The sequence below is a fragment of the Antrostomus carolinensis genome, unplaced genomic scaffold (genome assembly GCF_000700745.2).
Source record: "Antrostomus carolinensis isolate BGI_N321 unplaced genomic scaffold, ASM70074v2 scaffold12581, whole genome shotgun sequence".
NCBI lineage: Eukaryota > Metazoa > Chordata > Aves > Caprimulgiformes > Caprimulgidae > Antrostomus > Antrostomus carolinensis.
In genome coordinates, this window is record NW_010292039.1 from 23473 (window position 1) to 46001 (window position 22529).

At 35.3% G+C, this 22529-nt stretch overlaps 1 protein-coding gene across 1 annotated transcript in view; it reads left to right on the plus strand.

The window, feature by feature from the left end:
• The window catches only part of LOC104531807 (calmodulin-regulated spectrin-associated protein 2-like), a 42144-nt gene extending 20370 nt beyond the window's left edge, over positions 1-21774 (plus strand). The window contains 12 exon segments of the mRNA XM_029087176.1: positions 4373-4466; positions 5536-5629; positions 9155-9225; positions 9715-9784; positions 10558-12769; positions 13450-13516; positions 13519-13582; positions 14133-14353; positions 15385-15484; positions 17469-17584; positions 19244-19362; positions 20862-21774. Of these exon segments, the coding sequence (XP_028943009.1) occupies positions 4373-4466; positions 5536-5629; positions 9155-9225; positions 9715-9784; positions 10558-12769; positions 13450-13516; positions 13519-13582; positions 14133-14353; positions 15385-15484; positions 17469-17584; positions 19244-19362; positions 20862-21167 (3534 nt within the window). The 3' untranslated portion in view covers positions 21168-21774.
• Positions 21775-22529: the final 755 nt, after the last annotated feature.

Here is a 22529-nt window from a genome sequence, read left to right on the forward strand (position 1 = left end):
GATTTAATTTATTTTAAGTGGCAAGATGGGATGTACTATCCCTGTTAGCTAATTTGATTGAAAATTATTTTTAAATCATGGAGGGGGAATAGAGATATTAAAGAAAATAGTTTATCTTTTTTGTATAAAATTTTATAAAATGATATATCCCTTTGATACAGAATCAAGTAATGACTTTAGATTTTATACTCGGAATATGGGAATATTTTTTTCTTCCAAAAGTTGGTCTTATCAAATCTGTTAAACAGAAGGATTTTTATTGTACAGCACCAGAAGATGCAGTAGATAAAATGTAACTAGTAGTGCAGCTGACTACATGCAACTAATGAACAGTCTGCAAATATCAAAATGAAAAAATGAAATCAGAATGTTTAACAAATAAAAGTATCTATGAAGCTGCAAGTCTGCCATCTGGTGTTCAGTGCTTTTGAGCCAGTCTGAACTGCTCAGAGCTTAGTTACTTTTTAGTACTATTAAAATAGTGTTACACTTCTGAATATTTTTGTGTATAAGTGCATGTGATAATCATGTAATCAGCTATTAGAACTTTTGGCAAAAGTCTGTGGGAATAATATTTTTTCAAAAAAATTTAGTTACTGATAATCAGCCTTCACCTGTGATCATTATTATTAACAACCCTTTCTGACTAAAAATAACTTGTGAGAAAAAGCTTTTTCCCCTCATGATGGTTCACTATCAAGCATCTAAAGTAGCCTCAGCTCTGAGCAGGCTGTGCAGCCAACAGTTTCATTTTTACTTCAGTAAATACTGCTCTGGTGATTTTGGAAAAACAAGCTGTCTTTCAGTAGCTCAGGACTGCAGAGAAGATATTCTCAGAAGGAATATCCGAGTCCTTCATAAAATAGTCACACTGTTAACTGCAGCATTTCAACATAAGCATAAGCAATTGGAGTATTTAAATACTATATTTTTTCAGATAGGTACAAAAGCTATGATTAGAACATTTTATAATTCATTTTTTGTAATAAAAAAGAATTCTAGTTAAAAATGTAAAAGTTTGAGGGGAGGTAAGGGAAGGGTAAAAATATTAAGAGAAAAATTGTAGAAATTTTAGTATTAAAAATCATATTTTGTCTGAGAAGTACATCTGTTTTTTTTCCTTTATCTATATTGCTTCCTAATGAAACCAGTGTCTGATACCGAAATGCTATGCTTAACATTTTCTTTGAATGGAAAAGACTGTGCTACAAACCTTTCCTCATTCAGTTCTGTTCTGCTGAATAAGCAGAGGCGAGGTTTTTCCTAGTCTATTTATAGCTTGTATGTAATAACTATGGCAACATCTGGCTGATCCTTTTACCATGTACTAAAGTGTATGAGCAGCTTTCAGTCTGAGTATCCCTTTGTTGGGGTAAAGGCTTATCTACCTTAGAAATATTCAGGAAAAATAAATCTGAATCAAAAGTATCAAACAGATATTTAAAATTATATTTTCAAATTTACTGATACAGAATTGAGGTTCTCATTTATTATTAAACATTCTTGTTGTAAATGTTTGTTGATTTTAAAAATATGTTCTTATTCCTAATGCCTGTGGTTTGTTTCTGAAATAAAATGACATTTTGTTTAGAATTTTTGTCAAAATTTTGCTCACACTCCAAGATTTGAGGTGCACATTTTTAAGGCAACAAAATTAATGCAACAATGGAATTTGACATTTGAGGGACTGAAAACGTAGAGGAGCTGTCACAAGAAGTCTTAAATGGAAGTCTTGCATAGTCTGGATACAGTTTTGAATTTGAGTGCATCCTCTGCAGGCGTATACGAGATGTGGTCAAATATACAGTTAAACACTGAGTGTGAACAATCTGAATGTGAGGAAATTTTGCCTGTTTCTGTAGTTATGCAGTGGAAAGTTAATAGGCCCATGACAGAATACAGAGCAGTTTCCTTCCCTTTCCTGCTTGATCACAAAAAGCTTCATCTTTCTGCTTAGATTTTCCTCCTGTACCTGGTGAATGGACAACAGGAGACTTACAGACTTTGCAGCCATATATGCCTGAATTAACCAGAAATTTTTTTTTCATTGGACAAAGTTAAAATAGAAACTGTATATCACTGGTTTTACTTTCTCAGAATTTGTCTTACTTTTATTAAAGAACTGTCAGCTAGGTCTTTTGTTAAACTCATAATTTGTTAGTTCTTATTTAATAACCTCTTATTCTTCTAAAATCCTTCAGAAAAGAAGTAACATATATGTTGATACGTAGGTCTCTTTCCTAGAGAGTTCTGTGAAATTGAATGAGTATAATTTTGGTAGGTTTAAACTAATTTTTAAAGACTGTATGTGTTTATTTCAGGAGCCCAAATGCAGTTCTTAATTTGCAGCAAGATTTTTTCTAGACAAAGGAAGACCTTAATGCTAACAAAGGGCTGAAAATTAGAAAAATATCCCATGCTTTGCTAATGAGAATGTTTAATGTGTATAAAGATTGCTCTATTAATATCTACAATAGCAAAGTCTATGCTGAAGATCATCTTCAGTCTTACAGAAAATGTAGAAGCTGACTCCATTCTACAGAACAAAATAGCAGCTGTCCTTGATCAAACCAAAGATCCACCTGGCACCGTACCCTCTTTCCCACAGCAGTTCTGCAATGGCAGAAGCCAAAGCAAGTAGAAAAGACCAGGGCAAGCTGTAGGTTTTATTGTGAATAGGTTTTTAAGAATTCTGTCCCATACCATGTAACATTATGTACTTGGCTAACATCCTTTATTTATAAGCAGATTTTTCCCTCTCTCCGTTTAAAAAACGGGGGGGAGGAAGATAATCGTTTGCCTTTTTCTAAATCATCTCTGATTTCTTTGTGTTGCCACAAAACTTAGAAGAGACATTGTTTTCCTTTGAAACCCTTCTCTTATGCAAGTAATTAAATTCCCACTTTCCCTGATAGATTATTTTCACTTAATTTCATTGTCAAAGAAAAATAAAAAGAGAGATAGCATCTGATAGTTTAGTGTAAAAATGCTGATCTTCTCAAGTACAGGAAGTTTTATATGACCAAATAATAAAAAAGCTTTATTTTTAAAAAAGATTACATATTTCTGGGTTTCAACATAAGGTTATAAGTTGCAGGTGCTCTTGATGTTGTTATTAGTTTGTAAAAATTAAACCAATAAGTTTGTTAATATCTATTTTCCCATTTAAACTATGTGAAATGTTAAATGAAAGTAGCATAAAGTGGAGTAAATAAACCAGATATTTGAAGTTATTCAGTGTTAATGATATGAAAAAAGTGACTAAGGACACTTGCTTTTGTAAGTATTTAGGTCGACATTGTGTTTTATTGCAGAAAGAATTTTTTAAATAAACTGGTTTAAAAGAATATTTAATTATGGTTTCCCAATTTAAAGCACAAGTAGAGGTTTGTATTGTTTACATTTTCAGATTTTGTAAGACTGGTGATACAAGTCTGTGCACCTGCTTGAGTCAGCTCGGGCCTGGATGCTCATTGATCTCATTTAGTTGATATTTCTAGATACGAAATAGCACTGAACCATAGCAACTGAGGACCGTGATCATTTGGCCTCTGAACTCTTCAGCCACCACAGTCAACAAATCTTCTGGTCTTTTTGCACTCCTTATTATATACTTTTGCAGTAGAAGCTGCTGTTTCTGCCTGGTTTTCCTCTCTCTTGGTGTTTTTTGTTGTTGTTTTTGCAGTCCATGTCACCAGTTGTTTCTTCCTTTTCACCTCTTCTTCCCCTTGTGGCTCCCACACCTCTGTGTTTCGTAGCTGCATAATGGAAAAATACAGCAGAAAGATATATCAAAAATATATTAAGTGTGCATAAATCTTTGGAGCTAAAACCTTGTTCTAACCTGCATTGAACAAATGCTGATGCTGGATTTTGTTTTGTATTAAAGACTTGTGAATTTGGGTAGATTTTCAAAAATGTGGCAGAAAGCACATACTTAACACAAAGGCCAAACCAGATTCAAAATTCCTACACGAAAACTAAGGGCTACCAGAGTTTTTGATGTTAAAAAGCTATGAAAATTTTATTGCCTAGCCTTGCAAAACAATGGGCTCTTCACTGTTCTTTTTTTATGCAAATGGCTGATCTGTTTGACAGACATCCTTTTCCACCCATCCTGTCCCTCTCTGCTCTGCCTACAAGACATCAGGCCTTGAGCATATGCTTATTATGAAACATTTCAACCCAAACGGTTACAATCCGGTCAAGTTATGTGTATTAGATGGTGCTACAGAGCAGTCTTGCTACTGATCTAAGAAATCAGTAGAGAAGAGATAGTAAACTGGATGAAATGCAGAGGCATATCCTGAATGCTGCCTAATCTGTTTATTTGCAGGCTTGTGTTTTAACAGAGATTTCTCTTTTTTTGTAGAGCAACTACATGGTGTTCATGGCAGAATTATTCTGGTGGTTTGAAGTGGTGAAGCCACCATTTGTACAACCTCGCGTTGTTGTGCATCCCCAAGGTAATTACATTAAGGATCGGTTTTAATGTGCTTGTTTTTAATATGGATGTGTACAGATGGCCATTGTGTTCACAAATATAGTGAATATTTTAGTTAACATAATTTGGCAGTGTACAGCCCCCTTAAAGAAGGAACAAAGTACTCTTTCCTTGTGTTAATCTTCATCTCATCTCATTTTGTTGTCTATTACCAAAAACTCATTTAAATTGTGGTGGTATAATCACTTGCAAATTTTCCTGACCTAAACAAGCCTAGGATCCATTTTTGCCCATCCAGGGATTACAAACATAATAAGGAGCCAAGAACAGAATTAAGCCTGAAGCACTTGTATTGCTGAGGAGAAGATACCAAGAGAAAGGAACATAAATCTGGGGAAAGTGGACAGATAGCTAATTGTAAAATTGCCTTTTGTACTTGGCACAAAGGCACAGTCTTCCACTGGTAAATTCTTAAATTTAAAAATCTGCCTTTCAGGTATATATTGAGATCTGTTAATGAGTATAGTGTCATGGTAACTTAAACGTTCATACAGTAGTGCTGTGATTGTCTCTCCAAGAGCTAGAAAGAGATTTTTCATTGTGTGGCTTTTATACCTTTTTTTAATTTGTATGCTTTATAGCACATACGAATCTGATTTAAAACTTTAAAATACTGGTAACTAATTCAGGATATGACCAAAATACCATTTTCTAGCTGAAAAGTCAGTCTAAGGGTTTGGGGGAAAAAAAATTATCAGAAAAATTTCTTCCAGAAGAAGAATATTTGTTTTTGCTAAAAAGACTGGTTGTTTTAAATTTTGTAGCTCTTTTTCATATTTTTTCTTTATTATTTCTTCCTTTGTCTTTTCTAGCCATTTTTGTCATTCTCCATGCCCTTAATTAGTGCCCATATGGGAACTTTGGAGAAGTTAAAGCTGAAAGGAAGTGACTGGGTTTTAATCTAAATAATGGAACCAGTGAAAATTCTTTAAATCTTTGGAAATCATTACTTCAGATTATTTCAGACAGTTTTTCTACTACAGATTTTAACTGAATGTTAAACTATAATAGAGCTTTGTTCTTTGTGGCAGCTGAACCTGCAAAAGATGCAGCTTCTGCGCACAGCTTGAATGCTAACAGAAGAAATTATGTGGATAGCCCATCTGGTTCTGACTTCGTAGCCAGGTAATGTCAGAGAATCACTAGTACTGTTTCACAATCTTCTCCTTTCCATTCAAAATCAAACACAGTTTTTAATTTAGCTTCCAAAACAGTTCTTAGAATTCATCAGAGAAGTATCACATAACCTCTTGTCCTCTTCAGTTTCATGTGGGGCTGCTGACCAAGTCTGCTCTGAAAGAGCTATTTTTCTGGAATTCACAGCACATTTTCAAAAAATGGTAAACTAAGATAACAGCAAGAAAACCACTGGGTAGGTCGGTCTGATTATGTTGCTTAAGTACCATGACTGTCAAATAGGTAAAAATAACTGCTTATGCTATGATGAACTTGCCAGCTCTTGTGGGAATCAAAAATGGAGAGCTAACTGCTTTATTAAATATGGTTTGCATTATTTGTGTTTTTTATAAATATATGTGAGACATTACTTTTAGCATCGCTGTTACAGATTTGGAAGCAATATTAAAAACATCCTGTTTCCCTTGTGTTCTCTAGCTGATGATGTATTTGATAAGAGGCAGATATTGCACATTAGGCCTTCTGTTTAATCTTTCTTTTGACAGGGTAAAGAAAGCCTTCCAATGATCTGATCTGAACATAGTGGAGCAGCATTGCATTATATTTATAATTTGGGGTTAAATGTTTATTGATTGTGTCTGAACTGACACAGAGGACAAGGATAAAATTAGCATTATAATTGAATATTCAGCAAATTGTTGGTTGCCAACTCAGCTAATCCTGTTCAGCCTTTTCTGTTGTTTTTAGATGGGGTTTGGGGGGGGGTTGTATTTGATTTCGATATTTGGGGCTTTTTTGTTTGTTTATTTTTTTTAAATTTAGGAATCTGTTGACTTTAATCAGGGAGTAATATTTCTTACTATCATTATATGCTGTGAGTCTTAATTGCTTTTTCCCATGTGTATCTGAAGTGTTTCCCTTGTAGACAATGAAGTTATTTTAGTGTAAACTGAGCATATAAACCAGGAGAACAAGAAAAGGTAGTTTTGAGAATGGAGCTTTCCAGGGACATTCAGACCTTGCAAAGCCACTGCAAGCAGTCCAACAAAGGGCTTGTAACTGAATGTCCTACAAAACAGAAAAAGACTTGCTGTAAAAATCAGTATTTGTATGTGGCTTCCAGCCTGATGTCCCCCTTTTAGAGCCCTTCACAAACAAAACTTCAGTGTCTTATCATTTCAGAGTTCTATGAAGACCATAAATCATATGTCAGTTACACTTAAAAACAAATTAAATTAAAGAAACACAGAGTTCTGTTCCATACTTATCCTCCTGCTGTAGTGATCGCTGTAGAGGAGAATTTCTCGAAGTGTAAAGAAAGTAGATGAATATGAACAACACCACAAGAGAAGTCTGTCTGTAGCCTTGACTATGTAAAAAAATCCCCGCATCTGAAGCCGTTAGCCATGCATTTATCCCTGCTCTGACAAATTCTGTCAGTAACATACGAGCTTTTTTCATCCAAATAAATCTACCTTTTCTCTAAATCTGTATATTTTGTCTGTACAGATGGTTTTGGCCTCTAAACTGAAGAGGTTAAACTAGAAGTTTTATGATAAGCATCTGAATTTGATTCATAAACACTTACAAAAGCCTTTACTTTTCTTAGTGCCATTTCTATTCCAAATTTAACTATCAAGTCTCTAAATTGCCACCACCATGTTTTGTAATATGGCTCATGTTTCCTGAGTCACATTCAGCGATACAGTAAAAATCATTGTGCACCCCTTATGGGTGGTGAATTGTGTATTGTACTAGCTCATCGAACCACTGTTTTCATGTGGTAAGTGATAAATAAGGTTTTATTTTGTGAGAGTAATCCATGAGTAACAGGAAGAGCCTATATCTTTCCTCATAAACCAGTGAACTTCATCCAATTTGGTGATACGTCACTGCATTGTAGGGCAAAGGAGGGGGCCTAAGAAGTTATCTCAGATACACAGGCTGCAGGTTCCCTGGCAGAACAGAGCTGACAGCACCATGTGGTGGTCCTGGCCTTCCTCCTTGTCCTGACTGCGCGTTCTGGCTCCCTTGAGTGTTTGACTTTGTCATTTCAATGTACAAAGACAAAAAAAAACCTAACCCAGTCGGAAAATATGAATGTTTTTCTGCTGGCTTAGCTTGTTGAAATGACTCAGAGGATTGGATGGAGACACAGATCAAGCACAGAGGAGGGAGTGGGACTGTGGCAGTGAGCAGTTATGATGTCTGAGGTTGCCATAGAACCACAGTCACAGTGCCAAAATCACTGGGTTTTTGAGAGAAAATGAAGTGTATAGATTTTCTTTGTGGTAGCAGATTTTCACAGGCTGCTGGATGAAATCTTGAATGCATGCTTTTCTTTTAAGATAACTTATAGACATTATATCTACGATTTTAAAATTTTCACACGCATCTCAAATGCCATCTAAAACAGTCTTGTCATGTAGCTAGTGTGTAGATTTATTAACACAAAACATCAGGAATTTATGAGTATTTTTTAAAATCTAATATATACTTATGAAAGATGCTTTTGTAGATTGTAAAACAACAATATTTTGCTTAAATTGACCTGAATATCCTTCCCACAAATATTATTTAGAAACATTTCTAGACCATACTGTATATAAACTATTAAAGCACTAAACAAATATATTGAAAATTACTGTTTGAAAAAAGGGAGTTTGGGAGTGTGCTTTTCAACTCAGTGAGCAAAACTCAAAACATTAAAGGATTTAATCCAGCGTGTTTTTGAAGTCTCACTTCTTTAGAAGGGTTTTACATACAAATGCATGCATCTTTATGTTTGTGTCTCTCTTCTGATCCTGAAGAAACACCTTGATGAAAACACTGAATTATGTTAAACCTATTCTGGACTAACACAGTTAGTCTATTACAGATCTTCTCTATGAAACAAAAAAAATTGTATCTGTTGTAAGCAGAAACAGAGGAAACCTTTGTAATTACTGTTTTGGTAGTGAATATATTTCTTGTATTTATAAAGCCATGTCTGTAACAAAATCTCCTTTATCCACTTCTAGTGCATGTTTTGCAGTCCAGATGCTTAGTGTGAAAATTCTACTTTGTAACTGAAAAGAGAGGTGCATGAGAAGTATGTGATATTAGCTGCAGTCACTGTTTTGAGGCCAGTAGGAACTACCTCATTTTGTTCATGTTTGTTTTTTGCTAAAATCAAACCTAAAAATGAGAACCTTCTAATAATGACACTTACATTAAATAAATCAGGAGACAAGTCTGTTAACAAAACTAATGCTGCTCTGTGGCCATTTGTGTAGGAGAAATACTTTTTTGGCTTTTTGTGTCTTATCTGCATTAGGTCCAGTTGAAGGCAGTAAGGGTGTTCTCTTTTTAGTTAATAAATTAGTATTTCAAGGAAAGGATTATACCTCAGTTTCGTCCCTGTCACAAAAAATAAATCTGTTTTTGTGTTGGCCCAGGACATGAAGTCTGGTTGCCTTTTTGTTATGTGGCTTTTGATGTATTTCTTAAAAGTTAATGTCTCTTGCTTTATAGATTGGAGAGTCCAATTTATACACCACCTCACCAGCTGCATACACCCCAGCAGCCTTACTCATCTGTTCCAGGTAACAATTTACAAATGGGTGGAAGAGGCAGTGAGACAAACTGTCATCTTCTGAGTAAACTGCAATCTGTTTATATTTATTCAAACATGATTTATTCAGAAACTACTTTGAGAGTTTTACATGAAAGGCTAATGAATGGTTTCTGTAATTTATAAAATGTACAAGTGGTTAAGTTTGTGTTTGTACCTCTTATATGGTGTATATTTTAAAAATTTGACTTCTGTTTTGATGTGGAATAGGGCTTTCAACAAGTATTTGTAGTATATTTTAGTAGATTTGTAGTGTATTTTACTCAATAGTAAATTCTTTGAGGGGTGAGGGGTATAATATATATTCAGTTGCTTTACTTGTATTTTTAATATAAAACCACTTCTTTGCCATTGCAGTGTTCTATGTAGTGAAGCAAACTAATTTGTTAAAGCAACAGAGGGTGATGCTAAAATAATTTTTCATAGCAGTTACCTTGGGTTCTATTTTCATTTCTCTTAGGAGTCATCAGAAGGTCCACATCAATGTCTTATGTAGATGGGTATGTAGGGACATGGCCCAAAGAAAAAAGGTAAGTAATCTTACCATACAAGTTGGTTAAAAAGTGATTATATATTGATCATAAAAAGTAATAGAGCTCCATTGTAGGTTGGATTTTCAGAACTCTGTAATAAGAGTTCCTGTAAGCGACTTGTAAAAGTAGAAAAAGAAAGAGAAAACTGTATTATGGATTAAGAACTCAGTAATAGGAAACAAACTTCAGAAATAAATAATCTATTTTTTTCATTGGAATGAGGTATATTTGAGATATTTGAATTTTTGACATTAAATATGTTCACATTTACCCATGCAATTAACTAACATGGCTGAGAGTCACATGGCTAATGAACTCAGTAATATTTAAACTTGTATTTTTTTGTGGATAGTAAAAACAATCAGGCTGAATGTTTTGTTTTTCAGTTAGACTCCTCATAAACTCTGAATCTGCAGAGTGTAAACTAAGTTAAAATGGTAAGAGTTATAGTGGTGGGTTATTCAGTAAGTGTAAACTAACTGTCTTTTCACACCTTCCTTCTGGTCTATTATGGCAATTCTTAAAGTGCTCAGAATTTATTCCAAAGTAATAAAAAGCATTGGCTATCTCTAAAGAAAAGGTTGTTGTATTCTATTTTATTGCAAATTTTTTTAATTATATTTGTGAGTGAAGCTAGGCAAAGTACAGTACAACTAACAGTGCCTTTAATAGCACAGTCTTAAAGTAATTTTAAAATTGATTGTGAATATTTCATTATTATTATTAATCATGAGTTGCTCAGTTATTTTCTTTATTCTAATCTCTATTAGGTCATCATTACATGGAGTTTCATTTGACATTTCTTTTGACAAAGAAAAGAGCGTTCCAGTAACTACTGTAAACAGAGGAATTACTAGATCTGTGAGCAATGAAGGCCTTACACAGAACATTAACCGCATGCCGAAACATCTTAGAAAAAATCTGTCCTTCAAACCAGTGAATGGAGAAGAGGAAAATGAAGATATTGAAGAGGAAAAGGACATGATGGCTCATAAAGACACAAAAGCCAATCAGTCTCTTAACACAAATCAAAAAAATGCCAATGAGAGCAGCCACTACAGGTTTCCAAATGGAGCTCTGCAAAACAGGGCAGTTCTGGATGATTTTGGCAACCAGATTGAGACACCAAGCATTGAAGAGGCTTTGCAGATAATTCATGACACTGAAAAATCTCCCAGAGTTATCCAGCCAGACCAAATTACAAATGGATTCTTTCTTCACAATCAGGAAATGAGCATCTTGAATTCAAACATTAAACCAAATCAGTCTACCCCTGATATAATTACAGACACAAAAGGTGCTCTAAGTCCTGTGACTGACAATACAGAAGTAGATACTGGAATACACGTCCCTTCAGAAGATATTCCAGAGACAATGGATGAGGATTCTTCTTTGCGAGATTATACTGTAAGCATGGACTCTGACATGGAAGAGCCATCTAAATTTCTCCAGGATTATGACATGCGAGCTAGCAATCACAGAGATCAATTAAGTCCATGTCCTAGCTCAGTAAGTGCTAAATCACAGGCAGGCAGCAGTGCTTCTTCAAGTTCGGGGGTTAAAATGACTAGCTTTGCAGAGCAGAAATTCAGGAAGTTGAATCACACAGATAGTAGAAGCAGTGGAAGTAGTTCTCAGAAAACCACACCAGAAGGTTCTGAGCTGAACATCCCTCATGTGGTTGCTTGGACTCATATTCCTGAGGAGGCATCTGTTCCTCAAGGAAGAGACACTACGCAGTTACTGGCTTCTGAAATGGTACATCTTAGGATGAAGCTAGAGGAAAAGAGGCGAGCCATTGAAGCACAGAAGAAGAAAGTTGAAGCTGCATTCACGAGGCAGCGGCAGAAAATGGGAAGAACAGCATTTCTTAATGTTGTGAAAAAGAAAGGTGATGGAGTATCACCTCTCCGAGAAGAAGCAGCAGGAGCTGAAGATGAGAAGGTTTTCACTGACAGTAATAGGTTGAAAGAAAAAGAAACTCAAAAATCAGAAGAACAAACTAGTAAGGCTTCAGAATTAATAAAAGAAAACCCTGAAAATTCTCATAGCAAATGGTTAAAATCTCCTGCTACTCCTATGGATGCTGAAAAGCAATGGAATTTAGCAAGCCCCTCGGAAGAAAATTTTAATGAAGGAGATATCTTAGAATATACAAAATCTATTGAAAAACTAAATTCTTCACTACACTTTCTGCAACAAGAAATGCAACGTCTGTCCCTTCAACAGGAGATGTTGATGCAGATGAGAGAGCAGCAGGCTTGGGTTATTTCTCCTCCTCAGCCTTCTCCTCAAAAGCAGATTCGGGACTTTAAGTCTTCATCAAGGCAAATGGGAACTCCATCACCCATTGCACCTTTCTCACAGGAATCTCCTCGCTCTATACATCAATCTCCACAGTCTTCCAACAGGAAGAATGCCTCTTTTCACATTAAAATGCAAAGGACTCCTAGGCCAAATGAACTGAAAATAACACCTCTGAATCGTACCTTGACTGCCCCGCGGTCTGTGGATAGTCTTCCCCGTTTGAGGAGATTTTCTCCAAGTCAGGTTCCCATTCAGACTAGATCATTTGTTTGCTTTGGAGATGATGGTGAGCATATAGGTGAACCTCAGCTAAGGGGAAATCTTTTGAAGGAAGTCAAGCCTACAGAAGAGGTAGCAAAAGAAGAAGGACCAAAATTGCTAAAACAGTGTGAACGGAAGTTGGAGGAAAAGGAGATGAAGCCTATTGAATCTAATGTTTCTGAAGTATTATCTCAGCCTATCACAGAAACTGTGTGCCTCACCCCAAATGAAGATCAGCTAAGCCAACCGATTTTACCAGCACCAGCTCCTAAAACAGCTAACTTAATTGAAGTTTCCCTATCAGATTTGAAGCCACCAGAAAAAAATGAAGTGTCTGTTGAGAAGTATGAAGGTGAGAGTGATAGAGAACAATTTGAAGATGACCAGAAAGTGTGTTGTGGATTCTTTTTTAAGGTAAGAGAACTAGTGGATGTGTATGTTTGCTATTAAGCTTCCTTTGAAAGGGAACTTCTTAATGCAGGTATGGATTTCAGTAATGACTTTCTGTTGAAGTCAGAGCAGATGGTTCTGCAACTCTAAAGGTACAAGTCTGTCTTTTTCACTTGATGATTAATTTGGCAATGAAAGCCATCAAGGTTTTGAATTTTCATCTTGGAATATCCCAAAATCTTCTGTCATGTATTTGAGATGTGCCTTGCTTGTCTGGAAGCATTCCTCACTTCTAACAAAACACCTGGCTTGATCAGCAGAAGTTACTTCCATATGCTGCATAGTTACTGCTGCTTTTGATAAATTACCTTCATGTCCATACACTTAGGATCTTCCAAAGGTGAATACAGGAGTTTATGCAGTGTGGAATCTGACTCTAAACTAAAATATTTTGCTTAGCAAGTTTTCTCCTACCAGTGTTGAATTTTGTTTGACTTAGGAAGAAAAATTCCTTTATTAAAAGTTTTTAGCAGTCTTAAGAAAAATCTTTTAAAATAAATATATTTCAAATACTGCAGAAGTATGTTAGGATACTGCAACCCAGTGTACAGAATTAAGTGTCTAATGACTTTGCAAAATCAGTTTCTGAATTCGGGTATCTTAATATTTTTGGGTCCTTTTCCTTCAAATACTGTTGCTGCTAGGATGATCAAAAGGCAGAAAATGATATGGCAATGAAACGAGCAGCACTGTTGGAGAAGCGTTTGAGAAGGAAAAGACTCTGCTTCGAAAGCAGCAGCTGGAAGCAGAACTAGAACATAAGAAGGAAGAGACAAGGTAAAACTACACATCCTGATCCAAATGATCAGTAACAGTGAACATAAAAATGTCTGTCTTAGTTAAAAGTGTGCCTTCCGTGTCAAAAAATTGCATCTTAATATCCAGGATATTTAATCCTAGAGCCAGATGTGCTGAGGAGCCTGGCTGAAGATGTGCCAGCTGGTCCTGCAGGATCAGCAGGTGGCATCAGTCTGTAGCTCAGATACAACATATGAGCCCTGCTGGCCTGAGTGAAGCTTCTTGGAGCGCTGCTTTGCCCTGCACTTTGAGGGACAGCGAATAACTTTGGGCTTCTTTCAGCACAAATGCACAATGCTTACTTGGTTACAGCAGTAAAGCTAATAAATATGGGTTTGATTTTACAAGTAATAGTATCCCAAAAAGTTTAAACTGTCTGAAAATTGTAAAAAAAACAAAGTTCCTCTTATTGACATCTGAGAACTGTAAAGTTCCAAAAATCTGATGCCTTTGTTGTCCTCGCTGTGCTAGCTAAAACTGTTAATTTGGACTATTTCTGCTGATGAATTTATTTTATATGGTTTTTTAGACGCAAAACAGAAGAAGAACGTCAGAAGAAGGAGGATGAACGAGCACGGCGAGAATTTATCAAGCAGGAATATATGAGAAGGAAACAACTAAAGCTTATGGAAGAAATGGATACTGTCATAAAGCCACGTTCTCTCTCAATCAAACAAAAAAAGCCACGTCCAAAATCTATTCATAGAGATCATATTGAATCACCTAAAACACCAATCAAAGGTCCACCAGGTAACAAATATGAATGTGGAAAGAGAGTCTGTTCATGCTGAAACACCAGCCTGTTTTTTGGTAACTAACAAGCACGTGTGTTTGTTAGTGTCTTGTGCTAAATTGAAGCTGCACATGACCAAACTGGAAAGCCAGATTTGCCAGTAGAAGTGAAAAGATGAATGTCACTTACCTGCTATGCATGCATGCATATATCAACAAACAAAAAGGTTAACTGGATGAAAACCCAGTGGAAGCACTGTGTGTTGCAAATTTCATACACACACATATATTCTTCATTAATATCTTCTTGCACCTGTAGAGCTAAAATGAATAAAAGTTGGGAGATATAAATAGATAAAATGGTGATTATTAAGAGTACTTAATGTCCTGCTTAATATAGACAAAAATAAAATAAAAAAGTTACTCTTATATTTTATGGGGTTTTTTAATTTCACTCATTTACTTACTGCATGTATAGTTATCAGCCTAACAACACTTATCATGTAGAACAATTTAGCATTCTTTTGGATCACATAACTGCAATAGTGGTTGGAAGAAGTATTGCCAATTTACAATTATAAAAAAGTAACCAGACTGCTCAGTGATCATTTTTGTTAAGAGTGTCATGTAGCCTTGTTATTCTACTGCATTTTCTCTAGCTGCTTCTGTCCATCTTCCAATGTAATTTAAAGTATTCCCTTAACACCTTCTAAGAATCCATCCCAAGCTTTAAGTTAAGTCTCTTAAACTCTCTTGTGTAGAACTTGTTAACTTTGATTGCATTATTTGATGTGCATAGTGCCTGCATTTCCATGTCCATGCTTCACATTAATGCCTAGTCCAACACCTTCCTGGGTGCCTGTAAATGGCTGGGTCAGCCAGTGTTTAGAGGAAGTGCACCCCATATGCATGCAGGTATATCATGTGTGGGTGTAAGAGTCTCTTACATAAAAGCTCTTACCTACCGACTTTCTGATGCTGGTGTTGGGTCTAATGAACAGACTCTACTACTGCATAGGTTTATAAGCCCTAACTTTGTTTTTATCCAGGTTCACAGCTTTATCGTGTTTTTTCAGTATCTAGTCTTTCATTGGCATCGCTGAATACAGGGGACAATGAGAGTGTGCAGTCAGGCAAGAGAACACCAAGGTAAAGCTAAAATAACAGTTTCATTTATTAAATTTAATAATCAGTTATGTAAAACTAGCATGAATTTTAAAGAGGTCATGTATGTACTGTGGGCTCCAAGAACAGGTATGTTTTTCCTGATTTGAAACATTGATTGTTTCCACTGTCAGGCATTAGGGAACCAAGCCATGATCATTTGTTTCACAAATTTTACCAAGTAAACCAGTTGGGCAGCTCTAAATGAGGTCAAAACAAAATGCTTTTCACACAGCCTCTTTAATTCACCTGTTTGTATTCAAGTCTCAACTTGTGGATATTTTATCAAACCTATATGCTACAAGCAGCTACATAGCTTATTTTCTTTTTTTGACATAGGAGCCTTTATGTTTTTTTTCCTCTTATAGCCATATAGGGAAGTATTAAATGTTCAATAGGACTTCAGCCTTTTCCAAATACCTGAATTTATTTTGCATTAAAAATCACCTTAATTCTTAAATTCTTCATTTTATGTACAAAATCTATATTACAATTCAGAGCAAAATTATTATTTCTGTGTCATTACCTAATTATATTCAGAGAAATACTTTTTTTAATAGAAAGGAAATAGGGAAGAAAAGCAAATTAAGAAAAGGGGTTTGATAAGAGTGCTACATGTTACGGTATCACATCATGTTTTCATGGCCACTGTGCATCACTTATTAACTCTGACATGCCTGTAGGTGGTTTCAGTTGACTTTACAATTTCCTTGATGTCTTGAGAACTGACTTTCTGGTTATTACGTAAGAAACTTTAATAAAATGATCCAAGTATGCAAACATCTCTGTTATCTCTTAAAAATGATCAGTTTTACTTGAGAGGGGGATTTCTTCCAGCTATAATAGCTATTAGAAAGGCTTGATGTAGCTTATCTACACAGAATTTACAGGACGTGACCCCTGTCTGTGTATTTTCAGTTGTACATTGCTCTACTATGCTTGTAATGAACAGTACATCTTCCTCTGCCTTTGGATGTGATTTAGGGGGTTGAGACTTTTAAAATATGATAAAATTCAGTACAAATTGCTGAAAGTAACAGTGGTGAAAGTATTTTCAGTATCTTTCCAGACCCATACTTTCACTTTTTCTTGACATCAGAATTGTCTTTTGATAATCGCACTGAGTGAATTTCAGTGGTACCTTTGAAGTCTCCTTCATGCAAATGCTCATCGAAAAGATGTAGGATATGTTATAAATTGAATTTTCTTCTATTGCTGATCTTACTGGAATCTAGTATGCAGATAAATGTTATTACAATAACATTTCTTTCCTTATTCTTTGCTAGTAATGTCTTTCTTCTCACTTAGGAAAGCTTTCATTCCAAGCTGAAAATTTGACTGGCTTTTGCAGTAGCCACAATCACAATGTCTTGTAATAGTCTAAGAAACATTACAGTCTGCTTAGACCTTTAAATGCAAAACTATTAATGTTTGAGTGCAAAGCCTGAAGAATTGCAGCACCTGAAGTTACTGCTTGTGAAAACAAAAATTAGAAAGGAAATTGTTTTGCTGTCTTAAATACAGCAGTTTTCACTGCCAGTTGTTTTAATAAGTATAAATGAACTAAATTTTTACTTTACATTAATAATTCTAACAAGAACTGGTTTGCTACATGAGATAACATTGTTTTGCTAGTACTGATGTAAAAGTAACCCAAATTCCCCCTCAGTAATAATATTGCACAGCCTAGAATGTCTGTTAGGTTTCTGTCCCTCAGATGTAGCCCAAAAACTTACTAATATTCATCTCACTTAAATACCAACTTTTTGTCACTCAAAATGCTTTCGTACTGAACATGAACTCAGTTATCCATTAATTTCTTCTGTAAATATTATGCATTTAGGTTTATAGTCTACAATTTAAATCACTGTGTTCTACCTTAATGCAGTTTGCCTTCCTTTCATATTAGAAGGCTTCTCTGCTGAACATTGTAAATTTTTTTTTAATAGATTTTTAAATTAATGTTTAGGTCTGAGTCTGTGGAAGGATTCTTATCTCCAAGTCGCTGTGGTAGTCGTAATGGAGAGAAAGATTGGGAAAACGCATCTACAACTTCTTCAGTCGCCTCTGCTACGGAATACACAGGTCAGAGACAACAATACTCAGAAAAGTACCTGGCTATTAGTGGTTCTATGCGTGAAAAGTTTTAAGTTATCTTTATTTGGTTTCTTGAAATAAAACTTGATTGAGTATGCTTTCATAGAAATGTTGCTTTTACCTCCTTTAAAATAGATGGTAATAATACAAGGTTAAAATTTTAAATCCAAAATAAAAGTACTGACTTAGTAGCATTTGTGATAACCAGAATGAACTGCAGTTAGGCTCAGAACAGCAGATGGGCTCACAGGTCACTATGCACTTCAGTAGTCTCTCTGGCAAGGCAAGAAGAGTTGAAATTTAAGTTCAATTTAGAATAGCGTTACAAAAAGCAAAATCCAAATTGCAGCACGAAAAAAATCTGCTAAGTAACATGAATTTAAATATTCTGCACCCTTTGTTTCCAAACAGATCCTTTATTGTTTATTAAAAACTTTACAATCTGACTTAATTTTTTTATTATATAATGAATCAAATAATAATGGTATCTTCATCTCTTTTCTCCAAATAGACAGCATGTGATATTGCAGAGACCTTGCATCATCAGGGTTATAAAAGTTTTGCCCACCTAATGTCACTTTGTTTGGTAAGGAGTAAAATAACACTAGGTATTTTCAGTTAAGTTTTAGGGAGATGAGGTTTGATTGAAAGGCCTGCATAGCTCTGTTTGTGCTGGCAAATGTTGGTTTTGAAAATAGTCTTACCTCCTTTCTGTTGGAATGACTACAATCTGGAAAGGCAAAGTGTTCATTCTGAGAATCAGAAAGTACTTACCTGGTTTTAAACCATGAAACTTCAGTCAGTTTGTGTCAGTTTGTTCCCTGTACATGTCAAATTCAATTACAGGAGGGACAGCAAGACTTTGCCTGCGTGGTCTTGCTGAGTTTTCTCATGAAGACCCATAATGCTGAATATCATCTTTTGATTATTATTATGTAGAGCTTATTTTAAAATGCAGGAATATATAGTTGCTAGGAATTGAACAGGCAGCTTTTTTCACACACTTTACTATGTTTGTTCGCTCTGTCAGTCAGATTTCGTACAGCTTTTTTGTGTTGATTCTAGGCTTTTTTTTCCCCAAGGTGCAGACAAACTGAGATTTAAACTTAAATTTAATTGGTAGTTGCTTGTATACTGTGTTCCTTTCTAAGACCTGGAATTGGTACTTGCATGTTGGTTTTGTTTCTTTTTTTCAAATGGTCTTGATACAAGTATGCATATATTTCAGGAATTAAAACAGAGGAGCTTTCTCTAAGCACTCCCATTGGTTTCATTGTTACACTGCTCACTCTTGAAGTCACAGATGTAGATGAAGGAAAATAATTTGCTCCCTCCTAGTCGACTGAGATTTCAGTTAGAAAATGCAAAATGTTTTGTTGTTCATAGAAAAGTCTCTCTGAGAGAGACTTACCAAGACTGCCAATAATAATGATTTAATAATGAAAGACAGATTTGTAAGCAAATGCAGCAACAGCTGAAAGAATGACATTTTACTTGTTTGTGAAATTTGTGGTCTCTAGCCTAATTCTATTTTATTGTATTTTTATGCATGCAAAAGATCCATACCAGAAGTGCTTCAGAGTGTTTAAAGTAACTCTTTGTTGGCTTATTGATTAACTTAGCTGATTTGTCATTCTTTCTCCATAGGACCAAAGCTCTTCAAAGAACCCAGTGCTAAATCCAATAAGTATATAATTCAGAATGCGCTGGCACATTGCTGCTTGGCTGGAAAAGTAAATGAAGGTCAAAAGAAGAAGATACTGGAGGTAAGGGTATTTTTCCCCTAAACCATAAACAACCAAGTCAAACCACAGTCAGTTGTTACGAAGACACTCAAGTATAAATGCAAATACCGAAAGGAATCTTCTAAGGTTATGCCAGCTCTTAATGAAAGGCTTGAGTAACTTCTGTGACTTGCTGTGTAGACAGAAAGGTTCTCTAGTACTGTAGGAACAAGAGCTGTTGCATGGTACATGAAGCACAGGAAGGTGAATTAATTGATGTGTGAATTAATAGTTACTGCTTGTTTAATGTGGGAACTTCACTATGTAGACTTTTATAATTTGCTCACAAACTTATTTTCTGTAACATATCCATCTTGTACATACAGATCCTTAGACTGGGACCTTTAGAACTAAAGCACAGCTCTCATGAAGAGAAAGAGTGAAATACATCCCTCCTAGTCTTTTCTCCAATTTCCAAGCAGTAGGGCAAATTCAGGACTTTCTACTAAAGAAAACTGCCTTCCAGCCTTTTCTCTTATGCTGGTATAAACCTCTCTGAAGATGCACAAATATTGTCAGGGAGAGAACTCAGCAACCAGTGTGTTTCCATGCAAAAGGGAATCTGAGGGTTGAGAGAAATGGGACTGTTCCTTTTACCAACTGTGACAAATTTGACAGATTAAATAGATCAAAGAACACAGGTACTTGGAATCTGGATTTAATTCCTTTTCTGGAATTAAACTCTTTTCACAACAGTATTTCTTGCCCTCTTTTCTCTCTCTAATTCTTCTGCATTCATATATAGATGCTGCCTTCTCTGTCTTTCCAGCTACTTTTTGGAAATAACAAGTGAGAAATCAGGACAGCCCCTTTCAGTTCAAGTAACTGGGAGCATAATAACCCCCCAAAATCCTAGGAAAGAACAGCTGCAAAAAGGTCGTGCTCAACTCTAGGATGCAGCATACTTTACCTGGTAGAAGCTGTACATGTTCAGGGCCCATGTCCCGTAAAAGTTGTATGGGGTGGAATAGGAATCTGAAGATTTCAGCTAATAAAGAACTTTTGCTTAATACACGTCAACTGACTTTATGGTTTGACCAAACCTGAATGGATTTAGGGATGACTGAAACCCCATTTTAGCACTGGAGGATCTTTCGGGAACATCTAGACATAACTAAATTTCCTGTTCCCAAGCTTGCAACTATTAGACATGCTTGATGAAATGGATCAAAGAATTTTTATTTAGTCTACAAAAAATTTATTAGGATGTCTGTTCTTGAGGTACAACTAAACAAATGTAGCTGAAATTGTCTAAATAAATAAGGTTTTGCTTGAGGAACATAGCTACCGTATGAAAATTCAGATAGGTGAAGCTTAGCAAATTGTAATGATTGAAAATGAGATCTTTTAGTGGAAAGAGACATAAGTTTTAGCTCTGATAGGGAAAAAAAAGTTCAAAATGACAGTACAATGATTTTGAGTATTTTCTACCTGCAATGTAAAATTCATATTGTAAATCTTTTTCTTTTTTTCTTTTAAAGGAAATGGAAAAATCTGATGCCAATAATTTCTTAATCTTGTTCCGGGATTCAGGCTGCCAGTTCAGATCTCTGTATACGTACTGCCCTGATACTGAAGAAATCAATAAATTAACGGGAATAGGTCCCAAATCTATCACAAAGAAAATGATAGAGGGACTGTATAAATACAACTCTGACAGGAAGCAGTTTAGCCACATACCTGCTAAAACTTTGTCTGCCAGTGTTGATGCAATTACCATTCACAGCCATTTGTGGCAAACCAAGAGACCAGTAACTCCTAAGAAACTTTTACCCACCAAGGCATAGTAGATGGAAAAAAATTTGCTTCAGAAAATTACAATAAACTTGCACTTCATCTTATACTGCCTATAGGAAATAGATTTCTAGTTGCCAACAAGACTCTTAAAACTGGACACCAAGTTCTATTATCATGTCCAACTGGAATGTAAACACAGTGTTTAGGAGTGCAGAAGATTATCACTGAGGTGAATAATTGAGTGATTATGGAAATGTTTGACTTGTGTGGAGATTTGTATGTGCTAATACAATATATAGAGCATATTTGCTCTGTATTTTGATTAGATACACTGAAGCACTGAATGTTCATCTTTAGTGACTCAAACTACATTTTTTTTACATCTGTTGCCTTATATGTTTGTATTTGTGCTTGTCTTGAAATACTTTTTCTTTCACTAAAGAAGTACTTCATATTCTCAATACCATTGAACTTTGCATACTGACTTACTGTAAAGACTAAATGATAAGTTGTATGTCACTGAAGAACAGCTGAATGGGTCTGTTCTGCAAGATCCTCATTGTGTGCTGTAACAAAATCAAGATTCATTCCCCTGAGTATTTATAATTCTTTTTCACTTAAATAATACTGATTTGCTTATCCACTAAACAGTTAAAGGAAAAACCTTCGAACTGCTTGAAGTTTCCTTCAAATGAATTATTTACAACTCAGGGTATAGTTAGCTGATGCAATTATTCCTGTTTCAGTAAGTTACCACCTGAGATTTAATGACTGACCATGTGCATGTTCATAATACCATTAAAATGCAAAGTAAAAAGATTTGGTAGACCTCTAAAACACTTCAAGCAAGTAAGTATTATTTTGCATTGTTCCAGATGAAGAGTGAGCACAGGGTCAGGTACTCCTTCTCCAAGGAAGGAATAGGAGCTTGTGAAACATTCAGAACTAGATCCCTGATGGTTGCCTGACAGAACACTAAAAATAATCAGAAGAATCACAGAATTCACTAAGTCACAGATATTTCAGAAGTCGTGTATCTAATTTCCACTGATTTTTAAGATCCAGGCTACTCTGCTCTTCCTGCCTTCAGATCTGCCAGCTCAGACTTAAGTCAATTTTCTAGGAAATAGACATCTGTTAAGAATTTTCAGTGTGTCTTAGTAAATTGTTTTCTTGACACGATCTAACAGATTATGACTTGTGACACTTAGCGAGTTTAAATACATGTGGCAAAAAAGCCTAAATGACATTTCAAGGAATTTGTGATATAACCATTTACAAAAACAAACTCTAGGCATATTTCAGTATTATTTATAAAGGGCTGCATTTTATTTCAAAACAGTGTTTGATTATTTTGTAGATCGCTATTCTCTTTCAGTGTTTGTTTCTCTTATAATTTGCTTTTAACATAG